The sequence below is a fragment of the Electrona antarctica genome, assembly GCF_951216825.1.
Source record: "Electrona antarctica genome assembly, chromosome: 7".
Taxonomy (NCBI): Eukaryota; Metazoa; Chordata; class Actinopteri; order Myctophiformes; family Myctophidae; genus Electrona; species Electrona antarctica.
Window position 1 is genome coordinate 27,544,650 of NC_136812.1, and position 19,368 is coordinate 27,564,017.

At 42.6% G+C, this 19,368-nt stretch overlaps 1 protein-coding gene across 1 annotated transcript in view; it reads right to left on the reverse strand.

Annotated features, from left to right (window-relative positions):
* raver2 (ribonucleoprotein, PTB-binding 2) overlaps positions 1-19,368 on the reverse strand; it is a 107,928-nt gene that overhangs the window by 71,813 nt on the left and 16,747 nt on the right. Inside the window, exon 2 of the mRNA XM_079504940.1 lies at positions 13,657-13,723. Within this exon, the coding sequence (XP_079361066.1) occupies positions 13,657-13,723 (67 nt within the window). The remainder of the gene's footprint in view (positions 1-13,656; positions 13,724-19,368) is intronic.

Below are 19,368 nucleotides of genomic sequence, written 5' to 3' on the forward strand. Positions count from 1 at the left end.
CATCCTGGACAGTTCACAACTGCAGCTGTTAACTGGGATTATCAGAGAGATCTTGAGTGACCTATGTTAAAGCTGGGAACATGACCAGCAAGTTTAAAACACATTGCATTGGAAGGCTTTCCTTGTTTGCAGGCCAGATTTTGGCCACTTAAAAGCTCTGCTGATTTTAGAACGACATTGTAACGGTCTGCCAGAGCTCTGAGGTGTACCGTGTTCCTGACAGAGCAAGCCGCCTGATCCGGGATTACAGGCCCCAACACCTGCTAGAATTGGGCCGTTAAGGGTTGAAAAACACAGATTCATCTCGGCAACCATCCAAGAAAGGCAAGGGAGACAGGTTTGTTGATAACAAACCTGCTGTGCATCACAGAATTGATTGATTGATTGAAGTATTTATTAACAGTTTTCAGAATTACAGTACATTTCAAGCACAACTCAATACAAAAACTGTTAACAGTGAGTGGACGACCCAATAAAGCACTACACTTGTTTACAAGAGGGTCCACCTTGTTCAATTCATCATAACATTTAGAGACGTACAAATATACACTTATAGCCAAAGAACAGGAAATCATCATAAAGGAGGTAAAACGGGAAAAGAAAACATACAGTGAGGGGGAAAGGGGGTAGGTGGGGGATTCAGATTTTACGGGGGCCAGTTTCGAATTGCAGACGTCCGTAGGTGCCTTTTGAGGGCGGTTTTGAAGGAGTCAAGGGATTTGCATGTCTTAATGACTGTTGGTAGGGCGTTCCACATTTTGGTGGCAGGTACCTGCTCCACAGCTACAGTTAACTACTGTACATAATACAGGTTTTTGAGAGAACTTTGCAGAAATACAGATGCCTGTAACACCAGAACATTTTCTACATCTTTGCATTTGTTTTTTGTCATCAAAGTTTTTTATTGATTTTACAATAAAGCATACAAAATACACATGACTTACACAAAAGAAAGAGACAAGAAAAACAAACAAAAAAAACAAACCAAAACAACTAGCAGTCAAAAAAGAAAAACCCCAATGGACAACACCCCTCCACATTCTGTTGTTGACAATAGTGATTATATCCGTAATGTATTACCAATTACAAGTTGTTAATGCCATCTTTGCATTTGTGATTATTTACAGGGGGGGGGGGGGGGGGACACTGGGGGGGAAGATTAGAACACACTAGTGTAGGCTATAACAGGTTAAATAAATCCCTGGCTTCTGGTAGCCTATTGCTTGACAGGTGTGAGTGTGACACAGTGCTAAGTTTAGTTCATATCCATTAAATGGATTTACTTTAAATCTGTCTAGCACATCTCTAACTGGCCCACTGCCTGGCTGTTCTTCAAAGCAGTAATGCATTCTGCAACAAATTCTTTCAATTCTGTAATAGCTATAGCAAACACGTACGGTACTCCTCCACTCTACCCTATGTTCTGTGACATAACGCAATGGTTCCCAAACTTTTTCAGCTCGAGACCCAAAAGTGAAATTTCAGTCTAGAAGCTCACAGCGCGTTGCATTGTGGTGTGCTCTGAACTTGTAGATGTACTATTTTCACTACTTTACTAAATTATGGAATTTCTTTATTTAAAAAAGAATAAAGGGATATTTACTCTCAAAGCACAAAAATGGTTCCCGACCCACTGTTTGGGAAACACTGACATAACGGACACATAATAGACAAGCCAACTGCTCAATCGCTGACTTCACCTGCTGAACAACATTCATGCATATTATAATTCCCTGACAATAGTTCCTGCTACCTCCTGAGCACATCACTCAATTAAATCATGGAAGGTGATAATTACTGTGTGTAGTGTGGTTTGAGTATGACTGCAGAAATGGATCAAACCGTTTTAAAAGAGTTTCATACAGCCGAGAAACCTTCCCTGATTGTGGCTGGAGATTCCCCTCATTGTGGCCACTGGCCACGGAAAGGAATGTCTTGTTTAGCTAAGAATGATGTGACGCCAACAATACGGCTGATATGCTTCCGTCTCTCTGTTTCCCAAACAGTGGGTCAGGACCCATTTGTCCGTCTCTCTGTTTCCCAAACAGTGGGTCAGGACCCATTTGTCCGTCTCTCTGTTTCCCAAACAGTGGGTCAGGACCCATTTGTGGATCACGGACCATTTGTATGCGTCACGACTCGAGTAAAAATCCCATTTCCTTTTCCTACAATTAAAAATATATATATTTCAAAAGTTTAAATTTTTTATTAAAAAAGGAAAATATTAGTTTTAATACATAACCAACAAACAAATCTAAGAAATTCCATAAATTAAAAAAATAATAATTAAGAACTAGTGAAAATAGCCGATCTACAAGCTCGCAACGCTGCGCGAAGCATCGCCTTGTGCATAGTTCTGCTATTTTCACTAGTTTGGGTCCCGGGCAAACTAGTCTAGTCTCTCTCTTGGGTCTCGACCTGAATAACAGCGCTACCATGAGCAGCGCTGGCTTTAAAGCGGTGCCAGGATAGCATGCTAGCTTTAGGGCAAGTGTTTAAGAAAACCAGTTTGAATGATTTGTATGAAATATCCTACATTAAAAACAATGCGATGAGCACATATGGGGAATTAAACGGGTGAGCTTCATTTTTATTGGCTTTTATCGATGTGGGCCTCGACACGTCATCACGCAGCACGTTTTCGTTTTCAGGAAGTAATACAAAATATATTTTTATGGACTTTTGATATAAAAACACAAACATGAGAATTTTCCCATTTTTTTGGCATCCATTGTTAGGTATGCCCATATGATGACCACGGATATGGTCTAAAAGTGTGAAAAACGTATTTTTCATTTCACTGCACCTTTAAGCCTCTTCTACATTGATTTTTTCCCCTCCTTGCTTCCAGTCTGATGTGCTGTGGAGAACTGCTCCCTCTGGGGTTTCTTCTCTGGGGTGTAGTCTCTCCTCTCATCCGTCTATCTACTCTTGTTTTTCCCCGAACTGCTTTCTCTCCTCGTTCACCTCCTGCACTCTATTCCTTTTTGTTTGGTGGTAAAACATAACGTATAATAATCCAATCAGTTATACTGTAACCTCCCCAAATTCATATGATCATTCAGGCTTTTAAATTTACTATGCAAATGACATGCAAGTAGAATAGCTTAGCTTGTTTACCATGGTCTTTGGTCTACAGCCAGGTCTGTCTCTGCTTTGTCTAAAGCATTTTCTAATGACTATTTGTTTGGGTCAAATTGGACTAAATAAAGGTCATCAGTATAAAACGTTAGCCTCACGTAGCCAGACGAATCTGACTTTGCAATTGCTCCAGGCAGATTAAGTCTGGCCCTGTTCAATTGTGGGACGACTTTGTGACCCCGCAGTAGTGAAGCACCGACCAGATTCGTCTGGAACCAGGCTAGAACCAACCAGGGCCACCGGCCCAGTATGCAAATATGGGGCGGGCTTATCACCTGATTTGTTCCTTTTTCACAACAAAGATGGATGCCGTCATAACAGCAGTAGTATGGTTATCCATGGTTAGATGAGGTCAGTGTCGTGATCTTCATTTATGGAGATGGCCATATATGGTGGTGTGACGTGTCACGAGGCGTGATGTCACAAGGCGTGACCATATATGGAGGTGTGATGTCACGTGGTGTGACCATATATGGAGGCGTGATGTCACGCGGCGTGACCATATATGGAGGTGTGATGTCATGAGGCGTGAGCATATATGGAGGTGTGACGTGACACATGGAAATGCAGGTTTTCATAGTAAATGCGACCTACGGTCGCAACCAACAGAGTCGGTTTTAATCTTTTTGTAACAGCCCCTTAGAAAAAAGTACGAGACTAATATCCACGCATTGATATTGTCCGGCCATGCAAGGCTAAGAAAACGTAGGCTATTTAGTCCCGTAATGTCCTTGTTTTACATGCCGATACAAGGATTGCTACATGCATGCTATATGGCAACTCTATGCACAAACTCCTGAAGCTATTTCATTTATCAAAAGTTTCTAGCCTGAAATGGGTTATTGACTTCTCTGCGGCTAGAGTATGTAGTATAGAAATACACATCCAGCCCAATTCCTGGCAAAGATGAGCCTATTTCTAGAGTAAAATCAAAAAGACCGAATTAAGATGAAATAAAAAATACATCTGCTTGCATCATTCATACAGAAATGTTCAGCGAGCCATGCTGCCCCCCAAATGGCACACTAGATAGTAGCTGAGTTAAACTTTTACACAAAAATCATTTGTGAGTGTGAAACATTTCTTTGATGAGGATATTTTGATGGCAAAACCAAACAGCCTAAAACCACATGAATTCTTAGTAATTAAACAAGATTCTGACAAGAAAAACTTGGCAACCCAGAGGGCAGGCACTGCAAGAAGCTGATATCAATATTTTGGATGTGCAGTCCAAAATAGAGGGTTTGCGCATGCATAAAGTGAATGGCAGATCGAGTGGCAAATCGAGTGGCAAAGTGAGTGACAAAATTAATTTAATGTTGTTTAAAGTCATTTAATGCAATCAGATAGGACTTTTCTTTTTTAAATGTTTTTTTGCGGCTTTCGCCTTTATTTTATATTTTTTATAGAGAGACAGACAGTAGGCTGACAGGAGATGGGGGAGTGACATGCAGTAAACTTAAAGGCTGTCTGGATCGGGAGTCGAGCCCGCGGCACACTGCCAGACTCGGACTACCGGCCAAGGTGCATGGACTGCTGAGCCACGGCCCAGGCCAGAAAGTGGATGTATGGGCTGTCAAGGCCAGAAAGTAGTTTTGATGATGATGATGTCACGAGCATACCCTCTATTGTCGCATTAACAACCCAGCACCCACAGCACGAATTGCAGACGTCCGTAGGTGCCTTTTGAGGGCGGTTTTGAAGGAGTCAAGGGATTTGCATGTCTTAATGACTGTTGGTAGGGCGTTCCACATTTTGGTGGCAGGTACCTGCTCCCACAGCACCCACGCAGCCCAAATCTGAATACTCTGGGTTTCTAGAGCCATGTCCTGTCTCTTGTCTGGTGCTTATGGTTTATAGGGACAGTAAACCCCCCGAATTTGAGCCTAAGTGAGATTATATCCAGTGCTGATATTCGCAGACATAATACTGTAATTGTGAAGACTGGTAATGATGGGCGCTAACATTTTAAACTGGGCCAAGTGCTGGCTAACAAGCTGCTGGCAAATGGACCACAATTTACCTTGGTTGGGGGGAGTAAAGGAGGGAAGCAGCCAGGAGGAATACAGTAGGAAAAGAGGTATGGAAGAGGGGAAAGATGGCAAAATGGAGGATGAAAGGAGGGAGGACAGGGCATCTAGGGCAGGGAGAGAAGGCTGGAAAATGTATACACAGGTGCACGGCAGTGTGTCCGATCTACAATGTCAGTACACGCATAGGTGCAACGCTTTCTGAGCTTGTAGATCGGCTATTTTCACGCATGATACTGGCACACAACCGAGTATATATCAGGCATCAGAGAGGCAAAACAAGAGAGTGCATGAGGAAGGGAGGAGGGGTGAAAGCCAGGCAGGGATGAGGGAGCAATAAAGGATAGAAAGGGTAGTGGTAATGTAGGTAAATGAAGGAAGGGCAAAAAGGAAAAGATAAGTGAAGAGGAGAAGTAAGGAGGGAAGGGGAAGACAGAGGGAGGCTGGGAATGAGAGATAGGACAGAGTTTTGAATTTGCGTCTTCTGGCTATAGAATAACCGAGGGATGGAGGGAGAGTGAAATGGAGAGAGATGACAATGGAGAAAAAGTGTAAACTTGGCTCTGGGGTATGATGGAAAAATGTATCATCATTAAGAGCTGGGCCCGAAAGAAACGTCACACATGGAGAGAGAAGCATACACAAACACTGCAGGACTTGCCAAAACACACACACTGCAAAATCCTGAGTGTTTATTTAACTAAGAGTGTTTCTTACAGAGTTAAATTGACTCTCTGGATTTTGCCCTGCACATATACACACAAGGACACACAGACACATGCACATTGCACACGCTAAGTATGCCCTAATAAGTCGGTGGAAGCGGACTCTGGTCACAGGGTTACAGGAGAATGTCAGGCCTCTTGCACACAGTAATTTCAATTAGAGCAGAAGACCACCTAAAGGCATTAAGCACCCACATGAATGCTAAAAAATAACAGCCAGCTAAATGAGAACACAAGACAAGTTAAAAAAGAAGCAGTAGTGGATACTATTAGCAAGTTACTATGCTACTGTAAGTTTGTAACATATTATCATGCATACAGTGAGTACGGTAAGGGATCAGTCGAAATTTAGGAAAAGGGGGCCTGGAAGAAAATAGGGGACATTTCTAATTTTAGTCAGAGGGAGGGTGAGCTAATTTTACTTCGAGTCCAAGGGAGGATGATCCACAATGTACAATACATTGTACAAATCAGTGGCAACATGTAGCCAAAAAAGTTTACCCCATTGGATCTAACTTTAGGAGAAAGGGGGGGAAAATTAAGGTTCCCATCCCTCTAGTAACCAGACTATATACAGTAACAACAGTTATATCGCTGGCAATAATATTGACAACATAACTAGAGAAAGCTTAGCATAATAAGCTACACATTGGATGGAGATAAAAGGTGGGTGGATTGTCTGGCAGCAGGTATATCTCCAACGAAGAGACAGAACACAGTGGGTTCCCTGGCTGCTCAAACATAAAGCAGACACCGATTGTTTCTTTCGCTGGCATCTTTATGGTTTTTGAGGCATTTGTTTAATGACAGTGTTACATACTTCTAACTGTTCTTGTCTTGGCGGATGGTATAGTGAATGTTGCCCTCTTTAGCTCTGCATCCAATATGCAGGTAGGTACGCATGAAACCAGACTTTGTTGTTAAGAGCCTCAGGTGTATTTGGATTCAGTGATGGAGAGAGGACTCAACAGAGGTAGATTTTCTGAAAGTCTGCCTCTGTTAATGTTTGGTGGTGGGATGTTTTATTTATTGATTTCAGTTCTGCGTTTAATACAATTATGCCCATCAAACTATTCGATAAACTCTTGGCCATGGGTATCAATCACTCTCTTTGTCTCTGGATTTTAGACTTTCTGTCAAACCGGAAGCAAGTGGTAAAGATAGGCAACATGATTTCTCAAACCATGACTCTGTCGTTGGTTATATTAAAAATGGTGACGAATCAGCCTACAGGGCCGAGGTGGCAGCCCTCGTAGACTGGTGCACTTCGAATAACCTTATTCTAAACCTGGCTAAGACCAAAGAAATTATCTTTAATTTCCGGAAAAATTAGATTATGCCCCCATCCCTGGTTATCGATGACCAGCCTGTTGAAAGGGTCGAGACAGTTTTAAATGAATTGGCACCACTATATGCTGCTCCCTGAAATGGGAAGTTAACACTAGTAACATCTTGAGTAAAGCCCACCAGAGGCTTCACTTCCTACGCCTCTTAAAGAAGTTCGGTGTGACTGGGGAGGCGTTGGTTCACTTCTACAGAGCCACTGTGGAGAGTGTCCTCGTCTTCTCAGTCTCAGTGTGATATGGAAACACCACCGTCTTAGAGAGGAAACAGCTGGAAATTTGGGTGGTACGCACAGCGTCAAAAATCATTGGCCTCGACCTCCCATCCGTCTCCTCTATCTACACCATACACACTAAGCGCAGGATGCAGAAGGTGATTTCCGACCCCTCCCACCCTGCCTGCTCTCTTTTCGCACCCCTGCCCTCAGGTAAGAGACTGTGGTCTCTAAAGTGCAATACCTCCCGCTTTAAGAATAGCACTTATCCCGAGGCTGTGGGCCTCCTGAATGCTGACCCTCTTTTCACTCGCACTTTACAGCGTGAAGCTGCTTTGTAATACGACGAACAGCGATGAATTGCTATTTATTTATTCAACATGAATTGTAACGTTTTGCATTCTTCTTATTTATTGGTCCCCCTCATATGATGTTTGTACTTTTGTATCTTGTTCTACTGTCTAAATACGTGATGTGAATATGTCTTTTCGTATGTCTGTTTTTAGTGCACTGAAACAAATTCCAATCAACTCTGTTGACATGGCAATAAAGTCTTGAATTGAATCCAATGAGGCCAAGTCCCCTCACCTGTGCAATTTCCAGCCTCTGCCTCAGCCAATTGATTGCCATGCCATGACAATTGATTACTTAACCAGTCCACTTTTCACAGTCAGTCAGTTTGCCCTCTTCAGACACAGGCAGATACAGAGATCTCCATGTGAGACACAGACAGACAGTTAAAACAGGTGCTCTGACAAGTTGACAACGGGTATTATTAGGTTCCCAAGTTGCATCGTTCTCAAGTAGGCCGGTAGCCGATGGGCACGTACAGGTCTAGTACCTTTAATGTTAAATGACAGTCACTTTGAAAGTCTGAATGAGGGCAACTGCTACTTGTAAAACGGTATAATTGTTGTTTGTTCTTTCATGAATGAAGACGGTTGCTTCCTCATTCAAACACACTTGCCCGTCGGGCTACCTGAAAGCAAACTTCACATGCCCCAACATCTTATTTACTTGCCACGGGCAGTCGGGCAGCCATTAGTATCAACCCCTGGAATGAGATTGAGAGTTCCTTTGTGGAGATGGGAGCCACTTACAGAAGGACAGGGCAACCATCAGTGCAGCATTCCACCAATCAAGCTTTCATGGTTGAAGTGGCCAGGCAGAAGCCATTCATCACTAAACGGCACATGACAGCTTGCTGGGAGTTAGCCAAAAGGCTCCTGAACGACTCTCAGATCATGGGCACAAAATCTTATGGTCTTATATGAAACGAAGATTGACCAGACACAGATTATCGTGTGTGTGCGTGTGCGTGCGTGCGTGCGTGCGTGCGTGTGTGCGTGCGTGTGTGCGCACGCATGCATGCGTGCGTGTGTATACATGTACATTTTACACCAATTATAAACATGCTTCCTCACCCAAAGTCTATCTTCCATTCCCTGAGGAAATGTTGTCATTTTTATGATCCATTCTTATTAGACTACAGGTCCCACAGCAACCTGCCAACGTCAATGATTGGGGCCAGCCATGACCAATTACTGAGGAAGCTGGTAAATTAGTGTGTGCTAATGGATAACTTGTGCTAACAGGTCTAAAGTTTATTGTATTGTATATGGAATCTGTACCAAAATATTCATTACTACATCCAAGATATGGCAGACATTTCAAGCTAATATTGTCTGATAATAAACACCAGCCCTCTTCTGGCCATCCCCCACCTCACTTAAATGTAAACAAATTAGTCTGACCTTGCCCTTTCCTGACAGACCAGTACAGACAGATAGATGACCCTGGCTGGCTGGCTGGCTAAAGAGGTTTCCTAGCTAATTCCCTGCTAAGTGTTCAGTATGTTTTAGCATTGTGCAAGGTGGGATCGATGGCGCCAGGAAACTCTCTCATCCTCCGCTTTTACCTACTCCATCTCTCTCATTACCAACCAGTGTGTGATATAATCGGTTAGTGCTTTCTGTGCTATTCTGGAGGTGTGTGTGTGTGTGTGTGTGTGTGTGTGTGTGTGTGTGTGTGTGTGTGTGTGTGTGTGTGTGTGTGTGTGTGTGTGTGTGTGTGTGTGTGTGTGTGTGTGTGTGTGTGTGTGTGTGTGTGTGTGCGTGCGTGCGTGTGGGTGGGGGTTATTCAAGAAATGACTGAATAAAAGGCTTAAACTGTGCGAGCTGCTCCAGTGTAAATGGAAAATAGTAAATGGTGCATTTATATAGCGCTTTTTATCCAAACTGCTATTGTGCATTACGGGCTCCATTTTCGTCACCACTAAACCCCTTATCCCTAAACGTCTTTGCCTTTTTTACTATTTTGAAAAACATTTTGTAATAGTTCAACTAGCCTACATCTACATTGACACGTTGTGAGCTTGTAGACTGGCCATTTTAACTATTCAAAAATGTTTTGCAAAATAGTAAAAAAAAAAAAGGTTTAGTGGAGCCCATAGTTTCCAACAGAACATAATAAACATCTATGCAAGCAATCAAAACTAGACTAGTGTTATTATTTTTATTGTGGTGAAAACCGGAACAATTTAGTAGTCAATGTTGATATTTGTCCTGAAGGATATAAGGCCAGCTTGAAACCGGGACGATCCCAGCCAAACAGTCTGGTCACCATAGGTAGACAGTACACGGTACACCTGAGTCTGTGCGTATCCTTCAGCACAAAGGCTGCTGCCAGGTCCCAGTGCGGCCTCTCTCCACCCCGCTGCACAATTTGTTTAGTTCACACCTTGCCAGCCACACACACAACATATTCTACGCCCACACACTCACCGATACCTCTGAATCTACTGAGGCTGTACATGATGTACATAATCCATTTTAGGTAGTTAAAGTAGCTATAAGCAAATGATGTCAAAATTTTAATGACTTTTTTTTTGTAAAATGCTCTAAAAAAGTTTGGTCTCTGTGACACATCTAGGGGCCACAATCTGCATTCAAAGATGTTCCTAGAAGCTTTGTCATTGGTTGAAAAAAACATGGTCGAAATGACTAACCAATCAGGAAGTAGATCGACCAATGACAAAGTTTCTAGGAAAGTCTTTGAATGCAGATTGCGGGGCGTTTTGGAGCGTTTTACCCATTGCTGGCTGTCTGAATATAAAAAAAATAAAAAAATAAATATATTTTTTGCTTATTATTGCTTATATAGCAGCTTTAATGTCCTTATTTTGATAAATTACTTGATTATTTTAATGGTTTCATGGGTCTCCCCTCCTGTTGCACCTTTAGAGACAGGAGTTGTAACAACAGGTAATAAGTATGTTCTTCACAGCCTCCTACTTCGCTGGGGGAGCCAATAAGGCCTTATTGGATACAATAACCAATGCATCTTTGAACAAACCGACGCCCTCTTCCGTCTTTGACACCGAAACACGGCATTGTCTATACATTTATACATGGCTGCACTCACCAGGGAACCGTTCCCTTTATCATTTGCTTGTGGTGCACCGCGAAGCGATGAAAAACTATTGTAATAAGTATGCTGTTAGTTCATCTGTAGGCATGTCAGGCTGTCCACAAATAAAACCACCAGAGGGTGCTGAAGATACCAAAACAAACTGAAACACACAACCAGAGTAGACACCCCAAATTAAAGGCGATGATACTATAGATGACACAGCTCACCTACACGACTGTATGCACACCTCTAGGTTGCCATGTTTACTTCATTAACAATCTGTGTCACTAACGATATAAATCGTGAGTGCTTTAAACAAACATTCAAAACATTAACATTAACATTAAAAATCCCATAGACTTGGCTGCCATATGACGTAATCTTCAAAAGCCATGCGTTGAAGGTGCTAACGCCCCTCAAAAACCCCCTAGAAGCTGTGCTTGTGTACTGTTTGCTATAATGGCGTAGCGTAGTGACAGGAGGAGCCATGGTCAGTGCTTGCTCCAACAAGCAGCTGTTAAGCAAACTGAGAGAAGCCTGGCGGACACGTCCACTTAAATGTCACCAGTAGCAAGGGTCGTGTTAAGACTTCCGGGGTCAGACGGGCAGATCTAAGATTACCTCAGTGTTCTGGATGAGACTGAGGTTGTTTAAGAAAAGGCAGACAGAAAGATTGAAACAGTGAGAGAATGTGGCCAATTAAGTGAGAGAAAAGGGAGGATAGTGAGTTATTTCATTCAAGGTCAGCAACACTGACTGTAAACCAGAGTGATAAAGAGAGCGAGACTGACAGAGCAGGAAAGAGAGAGAGAGAGAGAGAGAGAGAAAGAGAGAGAATGATTCCATTGTCAAATTGTATAAACGGTTAGTCTGAGAGCTTTTCCAGCCATCATACACACTGATCCTATAGCTTGTGAGGCCACAAAAACATTTGCGCGCGCACACACACACACACACACACACACACACACACACACACACACACACACACACACACACACACACACACACACACACACACACACACACACACACAAACAGGGGTGAATTCATGGCAACAGCACATTCCTTAAGTTTGACCTTATGGGATCGGTGTTCTAACATAGGCGTTGAGGGGGGTTCCTGAAGGATGTGACAAGCTAGGGAGCTACATGGGGGATCTAGGCTTTCACACGCGTGCTCGCACGCACGCACGCACGCACGCACGCACGCACGCACGCAGTATATACGGTGACAATCCCAGAAGACTTGGAATCAATCCTCTACACCTCTAATTGGAGCCGTCAGTAATATTCCGACATGCAGACAATTCCTGACACACAAATACACACTCACCACACATTCTGTACACACCATTAAAATATAATACACACAACACACGTACTGTACACACCATTAAAACATAATACACACACTATAAAAACACAAAAAATCGTGTCTCCAATCGAGTCTCCAGTTAATTTCCTGACTTTCCTACTGACCCAACATACACACACACACGTACGCACGCATGCATGCACACACACACACACACACACACACACACACACACACACACACACACACACACACACACACACACACACACACACACACACACACACACACACACACACACACACACACACACACGTTTGTATTTCTACTATACTTGTTGGACATCAACATTTTAAGATGATTTGATGAATGCCATTCGAAAAAAAAGAAAAGAAAATTATGCCATTTTAACCGTAAGCCTAAAGCTGAAAATATTGGATCTACAAGCTCACAACACGTCACACTGAGATGCGTTGTTATATGTTCTTGGGTGTGTGCACATAGAGGAGAGCTTGTAGACCGGTGAAGACAAACAGGAGGTATAGACCCGTGGGGGACCCCAGCCAACAAGTATTTAGGGTTTAAGTGGTTAAAATGCTCTTTTGCAATGTTGTGGTTCCCTGTTAGTTCTTCTGACAAATCCTCAACAATCAGCTTCAATCTAACATCTGTTTACAAGAGCTATAGGGAGGTTCAACTTCACAACCTTACACAGCAGCAGAAACATGCTTAGTTAAATGTCTCTTCCTTTTCCTGCAGCATTCTATCATACCAGAATCTTGAGAGAACATCACCTTTTAAGTCCTCCTGAAGTGATCATCTTTGAAGACATTAACATGGAAATTGGACTCCAAACAAAATGCACAAGACTAATGATGAACGGCCCAGATGCTAGCTGTCAACACAGCTAAAGTCTTTGAAATGCAATGAGCAATGCTCTGTTTATGTCGAGAGAGATGGGGAAAGAGGAGTCACTAAACGATAGAGGGAAAATGAGAGCGAGAGAGACAGAGAGAGAGAGAAAGACTAAATTGAAGAATAATAGTGGCAGCCAAAGGTATGACAGAATGAGAGAGTGCAGTGCAGGTCGGACACAGAGACAAAGGAGATGTGCAGCTTGAATTTTCCCCACACAGGAATTGTTGGGTAAATTTAAACAGGTCCTCAGAAACCCTCTGAGGTGCCCTTTGCCTCCCGAGTGATCACCACCCTTCCACCGTAATAGTGCTTTGATATCTCACTTGTTTACTGTTCCCTGTGCTTTCCAAAGGTGTTGCATTTCAGGTGCTTGGCTCACTCTACTTTGTAGCTAGCTATATATAGGCTCCATCTACGACTTCCCAGGAAAGAGACACGTAGGCCAAGGAACTTTCCGTCTGACTGTGTTTGTGTTTGTGTGTGTGTGTGTGTGTGTGTGTGTGTGTGTGTGTGTGTGTGTGTGTGTGTGTGTGTGTGTGGTGCAGTTAGGGTTTACCTGTGCCTTTGTTGCGATCCACGAAGCAGTACTTCAGCTCGTACTCCTTCAGGATTTCATGGACTTCCTGCAAAATGACAGAGAACAAAATGAAAGAGTCATATTATATTGAAACCCATTTTTTAAATAAGCATACATGAAAAAGAAAAGACTAGGACAATACATACAAACCAAACATAAACTTATCTTCATAGTCCTCACTAATGCTCATGATAATATTAGACCATACGGGGCACAGACAGACGGGTACAACGGGTGCTCTCACAAAGCTCCCGACACTGACTCAGACAGAATATTGTTCTGATCAGCGGTGCAACGTAGGTGTGTGGGTTGTGTAGTGCCACAAACTCTAGTAAAAGTAAATAACAAAGTAAATGAATGCATAAGGTTGGCTTAGTGGCAATAAGGTTGGCTTAGTGGCACTATCAGTATGTGCCTGAATAAACAATCGAAGACAAACTTAAAGAGGCTCTTAAATCAGTCAGTCTGAATTGGAAAGTTGTCAGTATAGGTTATTCAGAACAGACTTCAAAACAATTGTATTTGTATTATCTCGATACACGAGACGTCCTGAAGAATATAATGACTTCTCAGTGACACAGTGGGAGACAGAGAGAGAAACACGTAATAGCATAGCATAGCAACCGAAAGGGTAACTTCAAAATATTTATCTGTGGAACCGGGTCAAACTAAATTGAATGCCTCAACTGTCAACTCCTACATTCCCTTGTGCTTATCATGGTGGATTATTTTGGGGGGTCATGGCCTCAACAGGTTGAGAACCACTGCTGTACAGCACTGCTCCTCAATGTGGGGTCCGGGGACCCCCAGGGGTGTGTTGGGGGCGTCCCCAGCTAAATGACATATGATATTTAAAACTGATATTTATTGATATTCAAATGAACCCGTTTGAATTAATTTGGTTCCATCTGAGATAAATGAACACTGGGGATTTACAGTGTAGATCTGAGCCCCTGAAATAAAAATGATATCAAATGGGGGTCTGTGGCCTAATGCATATTCAACTGGGGGTCCTTTAAATTAAAAGGTTGAGAATACAGTATATGTGTGTCCCTGTACTGCACCGTAAGAAACAGTAGTATGGAGAAGACTGCCTTATGAAGAAGTCAATGACAGCATAAAAGCATTCTTCCAGTGATTGATTGATTGATTGATTGATTGATTGATTGATGAATTTATAAACAGTTTTGGAGAATTACAGTACATTTCAAGCACAACTCAATACAAGACTGTTAACTGTGGACCACACCATAAAGCATTACACTTGTTTACAATAGGGTCCACCATGTTCAATTCATCATAACATTTAGAGACGTACAAATATACACTACTATATAGCCAAAAAATAGGAAATCATCATAGAGCAGGGGTTCTCAACGTTTTTGGCTGGGGACCCCCGGAAATGCTTTGGCCGTGTCTCGCGACCCCCGCCCCGCCCCCCTCCCCACCCCCAATACAAATTGACCGCTACCATAACCTTAATAATAGCGAAAATACATCATAAATAAATACTGAAACCAGATATAATCATCAAAGTTTATGCATGCATGCTGTGTACTATGAAAACTCTTAATTTCCATTTTCCAGCCATTCAGTTGCAAAAAAAAGGGGCGCCACCCACGGGTTGAGAACCCCTATCATAGACGAGGTAAAAAGGGAAAAAAGCATATACAGTGAGGGGAAAAGGAGGTGGGTGGGGGATTCAGATTTTACGGGGACCAGTTTCGAATTGCAGCCGTATAGGTGCCCTTTGAGAGCGGTTTTGAAGGAGTCAAGGGATTCGCATATCTTAATGACTGTTGGTAGGGCGTTCCACATTTTGGTGGCATAGGAGCGAAACTAATTTAGTCCCTTGTTTGTGCCGAATCTGGGTTGCACATGGTTTGTTGAACTCCCTCTGGTGTTGTGGGTGTGGACTTCGTTGACATTAAGGTACTTGCCCAAATGTGCTCAAATGTGCTGACCTCATCACATTTGTGATGACGGCTATGGCTGTTTTTAGCCCAAGTGTTTTTTGTGCAAAACTAATGCTTGGAATGGATTCAGAATGATGAAAACCCTCCAGTTTGACACGTCACATGCTACTGAAAGAAGAATGAATTTGTGCTGAGTCATCTGTGAACAGGAACAAGTTGCAGTCACAAGCTGATGTGATGTCATGTCGTTTACATATATTAGGAACAGTAAAGTCCCTAGTATTCTTCCTTGTGGAACGCCACAGCTCACTGGGCTGGGGGGGGGGGGGCAGTGTTCCGTTCACCTCCACCATCTGTTCTCTCCCAGCTCACTGATGTGCTATCAAAACCATTTGCTTTTAGCTTGTTAACCAGTATGGAGTGGTTCACGGTGTCAAAAGCCTTTTGGAGGTCCAGCTTGACCATGCTGCAGTATTTGCCAGCATCCACCTCATGTTTGATGTGGTTGCTCAAATAGAGGAGGCATGTGTCAGTGGAGTGGGATGTTCTGAAGCCAGATTGGAATTCATACATTAATTTGAATAATAGTCTGTACATTGAAACTATACACACTATAATCGAATAATTGAGAAGCAGGTTATTTTTGATATAATTGATTTATTTTTTATATATATATCAACGATTCAACACAAAATAATTGTATTATACTTTGTGACACGTTGCTCGCTTGTAGATCATGCTATTTACCGTTTTAATAACATCATTAATCGTAATTGAGGCAAACGTTTGAAATAATGGTGATATTGATGTGAAGTCATATCGCCCACTATGTTCTAGCAAGAATGTTCATTGTCTCCACCAGGCCGAAGGCATGGGGAGAGAGTATGTTTTGCACTCCGTCCGACCGTGTGTGTGTCCGTCCGTCCGTCCTTCCTTCCGTCCGTCTGTTACCAGCTAATCTCCGGCACCGTTGGCCCGATCCATGCCAATCTTTGCACACACACTCCCTGGATGCCAACGACGAACCTCTGCCCCAAATATTCCTCAACGACCTGTTATAGCGCCACCATGAGGCCGATTTAGGCAAAACACATTTCTGTAGATTACTCGTACACATTTTATCCATACATCACACAATTCGATATACACTATCTCCATAGTCATGTGATCAACACGGATCTGCACCATTTCCCATCTTTCATCCTGATTGGCTAAGATTGGCTTCCAAAGCTCACATGATTGGTCCGTTTCGAACAAAGTGGCACAAATCACAAACGCAGTGAGCAATTTCCGTGAAATTATACACCCACATTTCCACTAGGCCGAGGACGACATGCCACTAATTTTTAGCCTCACGGTGGCGCTATACCAGGGCAATTCCTGTTTTTACCTATGACTGCATCGATCTGTATACAACTTATGTATGCGCACTCCCTAGAGGCCATGGAAAAACATTTTCCCTGCATTCCTCCACATCTGCCGGTTATAGCGCCACCATGAGGCCGATTTCTGGAAAACACATTGTTTATGTTAGTCGCACAGATTTCATCCAAATCTCACGCAAATCGGTACACATGATCTCTGTAGTCATGTGATCAAGACGAGTCTGTTGGATTTCTCAGATTCTACACTGATTGGCTAAGATTGACTTCCAAAGTTTTCAGGAGTGGCCCGTTTTGTACAAAATGCTGCACATGTCCTGCTCATCCAGAATTCTGTCCTCAGAGATGCTATTAGTGATCTGGCTCTGCATTTCCTCAACAAAATGAAGACAATTGTTGCAAAAAACAAAAAAACTAAAAAACATGTTTATATTACTCCTAAACATTTTGCCAAACATCACACACACTCCTATCCTCCTGGTGGAGACCTGTGCCCAGAAGGGCACTTTTTCTAGTTTCAGAATGAGATCAGCCAAGTGGACACGTCATGGGAGATTTGGCCCGTATATGATTAAAGTTACGTATGTGCCGCTTCAAACAGGACTTTCAATCCATCGCACGCTTGAGTGTGCTCACAGATGCAGAGTCACTCTGCATGTCAGTACTCAGTTCCACAGTGTGCAGGCAGGGTGTTGCGGGATTTACGTTACCACCGTCTTCTAGAGCCATTATCTCTCCCTCTCTTCCTTTCATTTTCTTTCTACTTCACCCTTTCAGCTCTCTCTCTCTGCTCCTAACCAGAATCCAGCCCACACACGCACATATATAAAGCGTGTGCTTGTCAGTGGGGGACGCCTGCCGCTGCCCACACAAGGGTCAACCCCATCACTTTTAAAATAGGAGCAAAAGCAAGAAGCGACTGCTGAGAGAGAGAGACATAGAGAGAAGTTTCAAATTAAAGATTGAGCCCTTCAAAACAGCCCACACTCTCTTGTCGCCCCTCCATTCTAACTACCTCCCTTATACTGTGTAGATCTATGATTCCAGAACACAGAACAGTAGGCCTAACTGTAACCTTTAAGATAAAACAGACAAAAATAATATTAATATAGCATTGATCGATTGAATGATTTGTTTTTTATTCACAGTATGTAGAATGGGTACATTTCAAACAAAAGCACAAGTCAATATAAAAACTGCTACGAACCAATAAAAGCACTAAGACTTGTTTACATCTGGGCCCTCCATTTTCAATTCATCACATGTAGGCTACAGTATGGGGAAGAAAAACTAAAATGGGGTGGGGGCCGGGACTTTTTTACAGGGGCCAGTTTTGAATTGCATCCGTCCGTAGGTGCTCTTTTTTTAAAGGTTTATTTATTGATAATGCAGACATCATCATTATTCAAAACAATGAATTACAGAATCATGATTTCCTTTTTTTTTTTTTAAACAAGAAAAAGACAAAAAACAGCAAAAACAAACCCCCCCCACCCACCGCCCACCCCAACCCCAGAAAGGTAAACAACACAGCTCTCATTACTCTGTATTGTACACAACACCACTTGACAACAACTCGGATAAATAAATAAAAATAACAATATAAATAAAACTAAAACAAAATCAACCCAGAGGAGATATTGACGGTAGAACCTCAAAGAACCTACCCCATATCTTTTCAAAAGTAGCAGGCTTTCTCCTTACATTGTACAGTATCTTTTCAGGAGTACAGTATGATGAAAGCTCATTTAGCCAGTGTCTCTGTGAAGGTGAGTTTTCAGATTTCCAATTAACCAAGATGATTTTCTTCGCAGCTGTACTGGTGAGTAACACAAAATACTCTTTATTATAATTTGTGTTGATCAACGTAACGTCACCCAGTAACCAAATTCTTGGATCATGTGGTATTTCAACCTCTATGAGAGACAGTCGTAGGTGCTCTTTGAGAGCGGTTTTGAAGGAGTCTATGGATTCATATTTCTTAATGGCTGATGGTAGGGTGTTCCACATTAGTGGCATAGGAGTGAAACAGGCTCGGCTCCAGGATGAAATGACTGAGGGGGCATTTGAAAATGGTGAGGGGGGCACATCTCATTTTTATATACTGTATTAAAAAAAAATTGGAACTGAGGGTGGTGGGCCCCCTCTGGCACCCCCGTGGCGCAGGGTCTGGAGCGAAATTAATTTAATCACTTGTTTGAGCCGAATCTGGGTTGCACGTGGTTTGTTGAACTCTCTTTGGTGTTGTGATTGTGGACTTCTTAGACATTAAGGAAGTATTTTGACAGGTACATGCGTATCTTGGTGGTGTAGCGAATCATGTAGACCAGGCCCATTGCAAGTTACTGTACTCTGTACCCTAAGCCATTCCATCTTGTCAGTTGTTACCACTA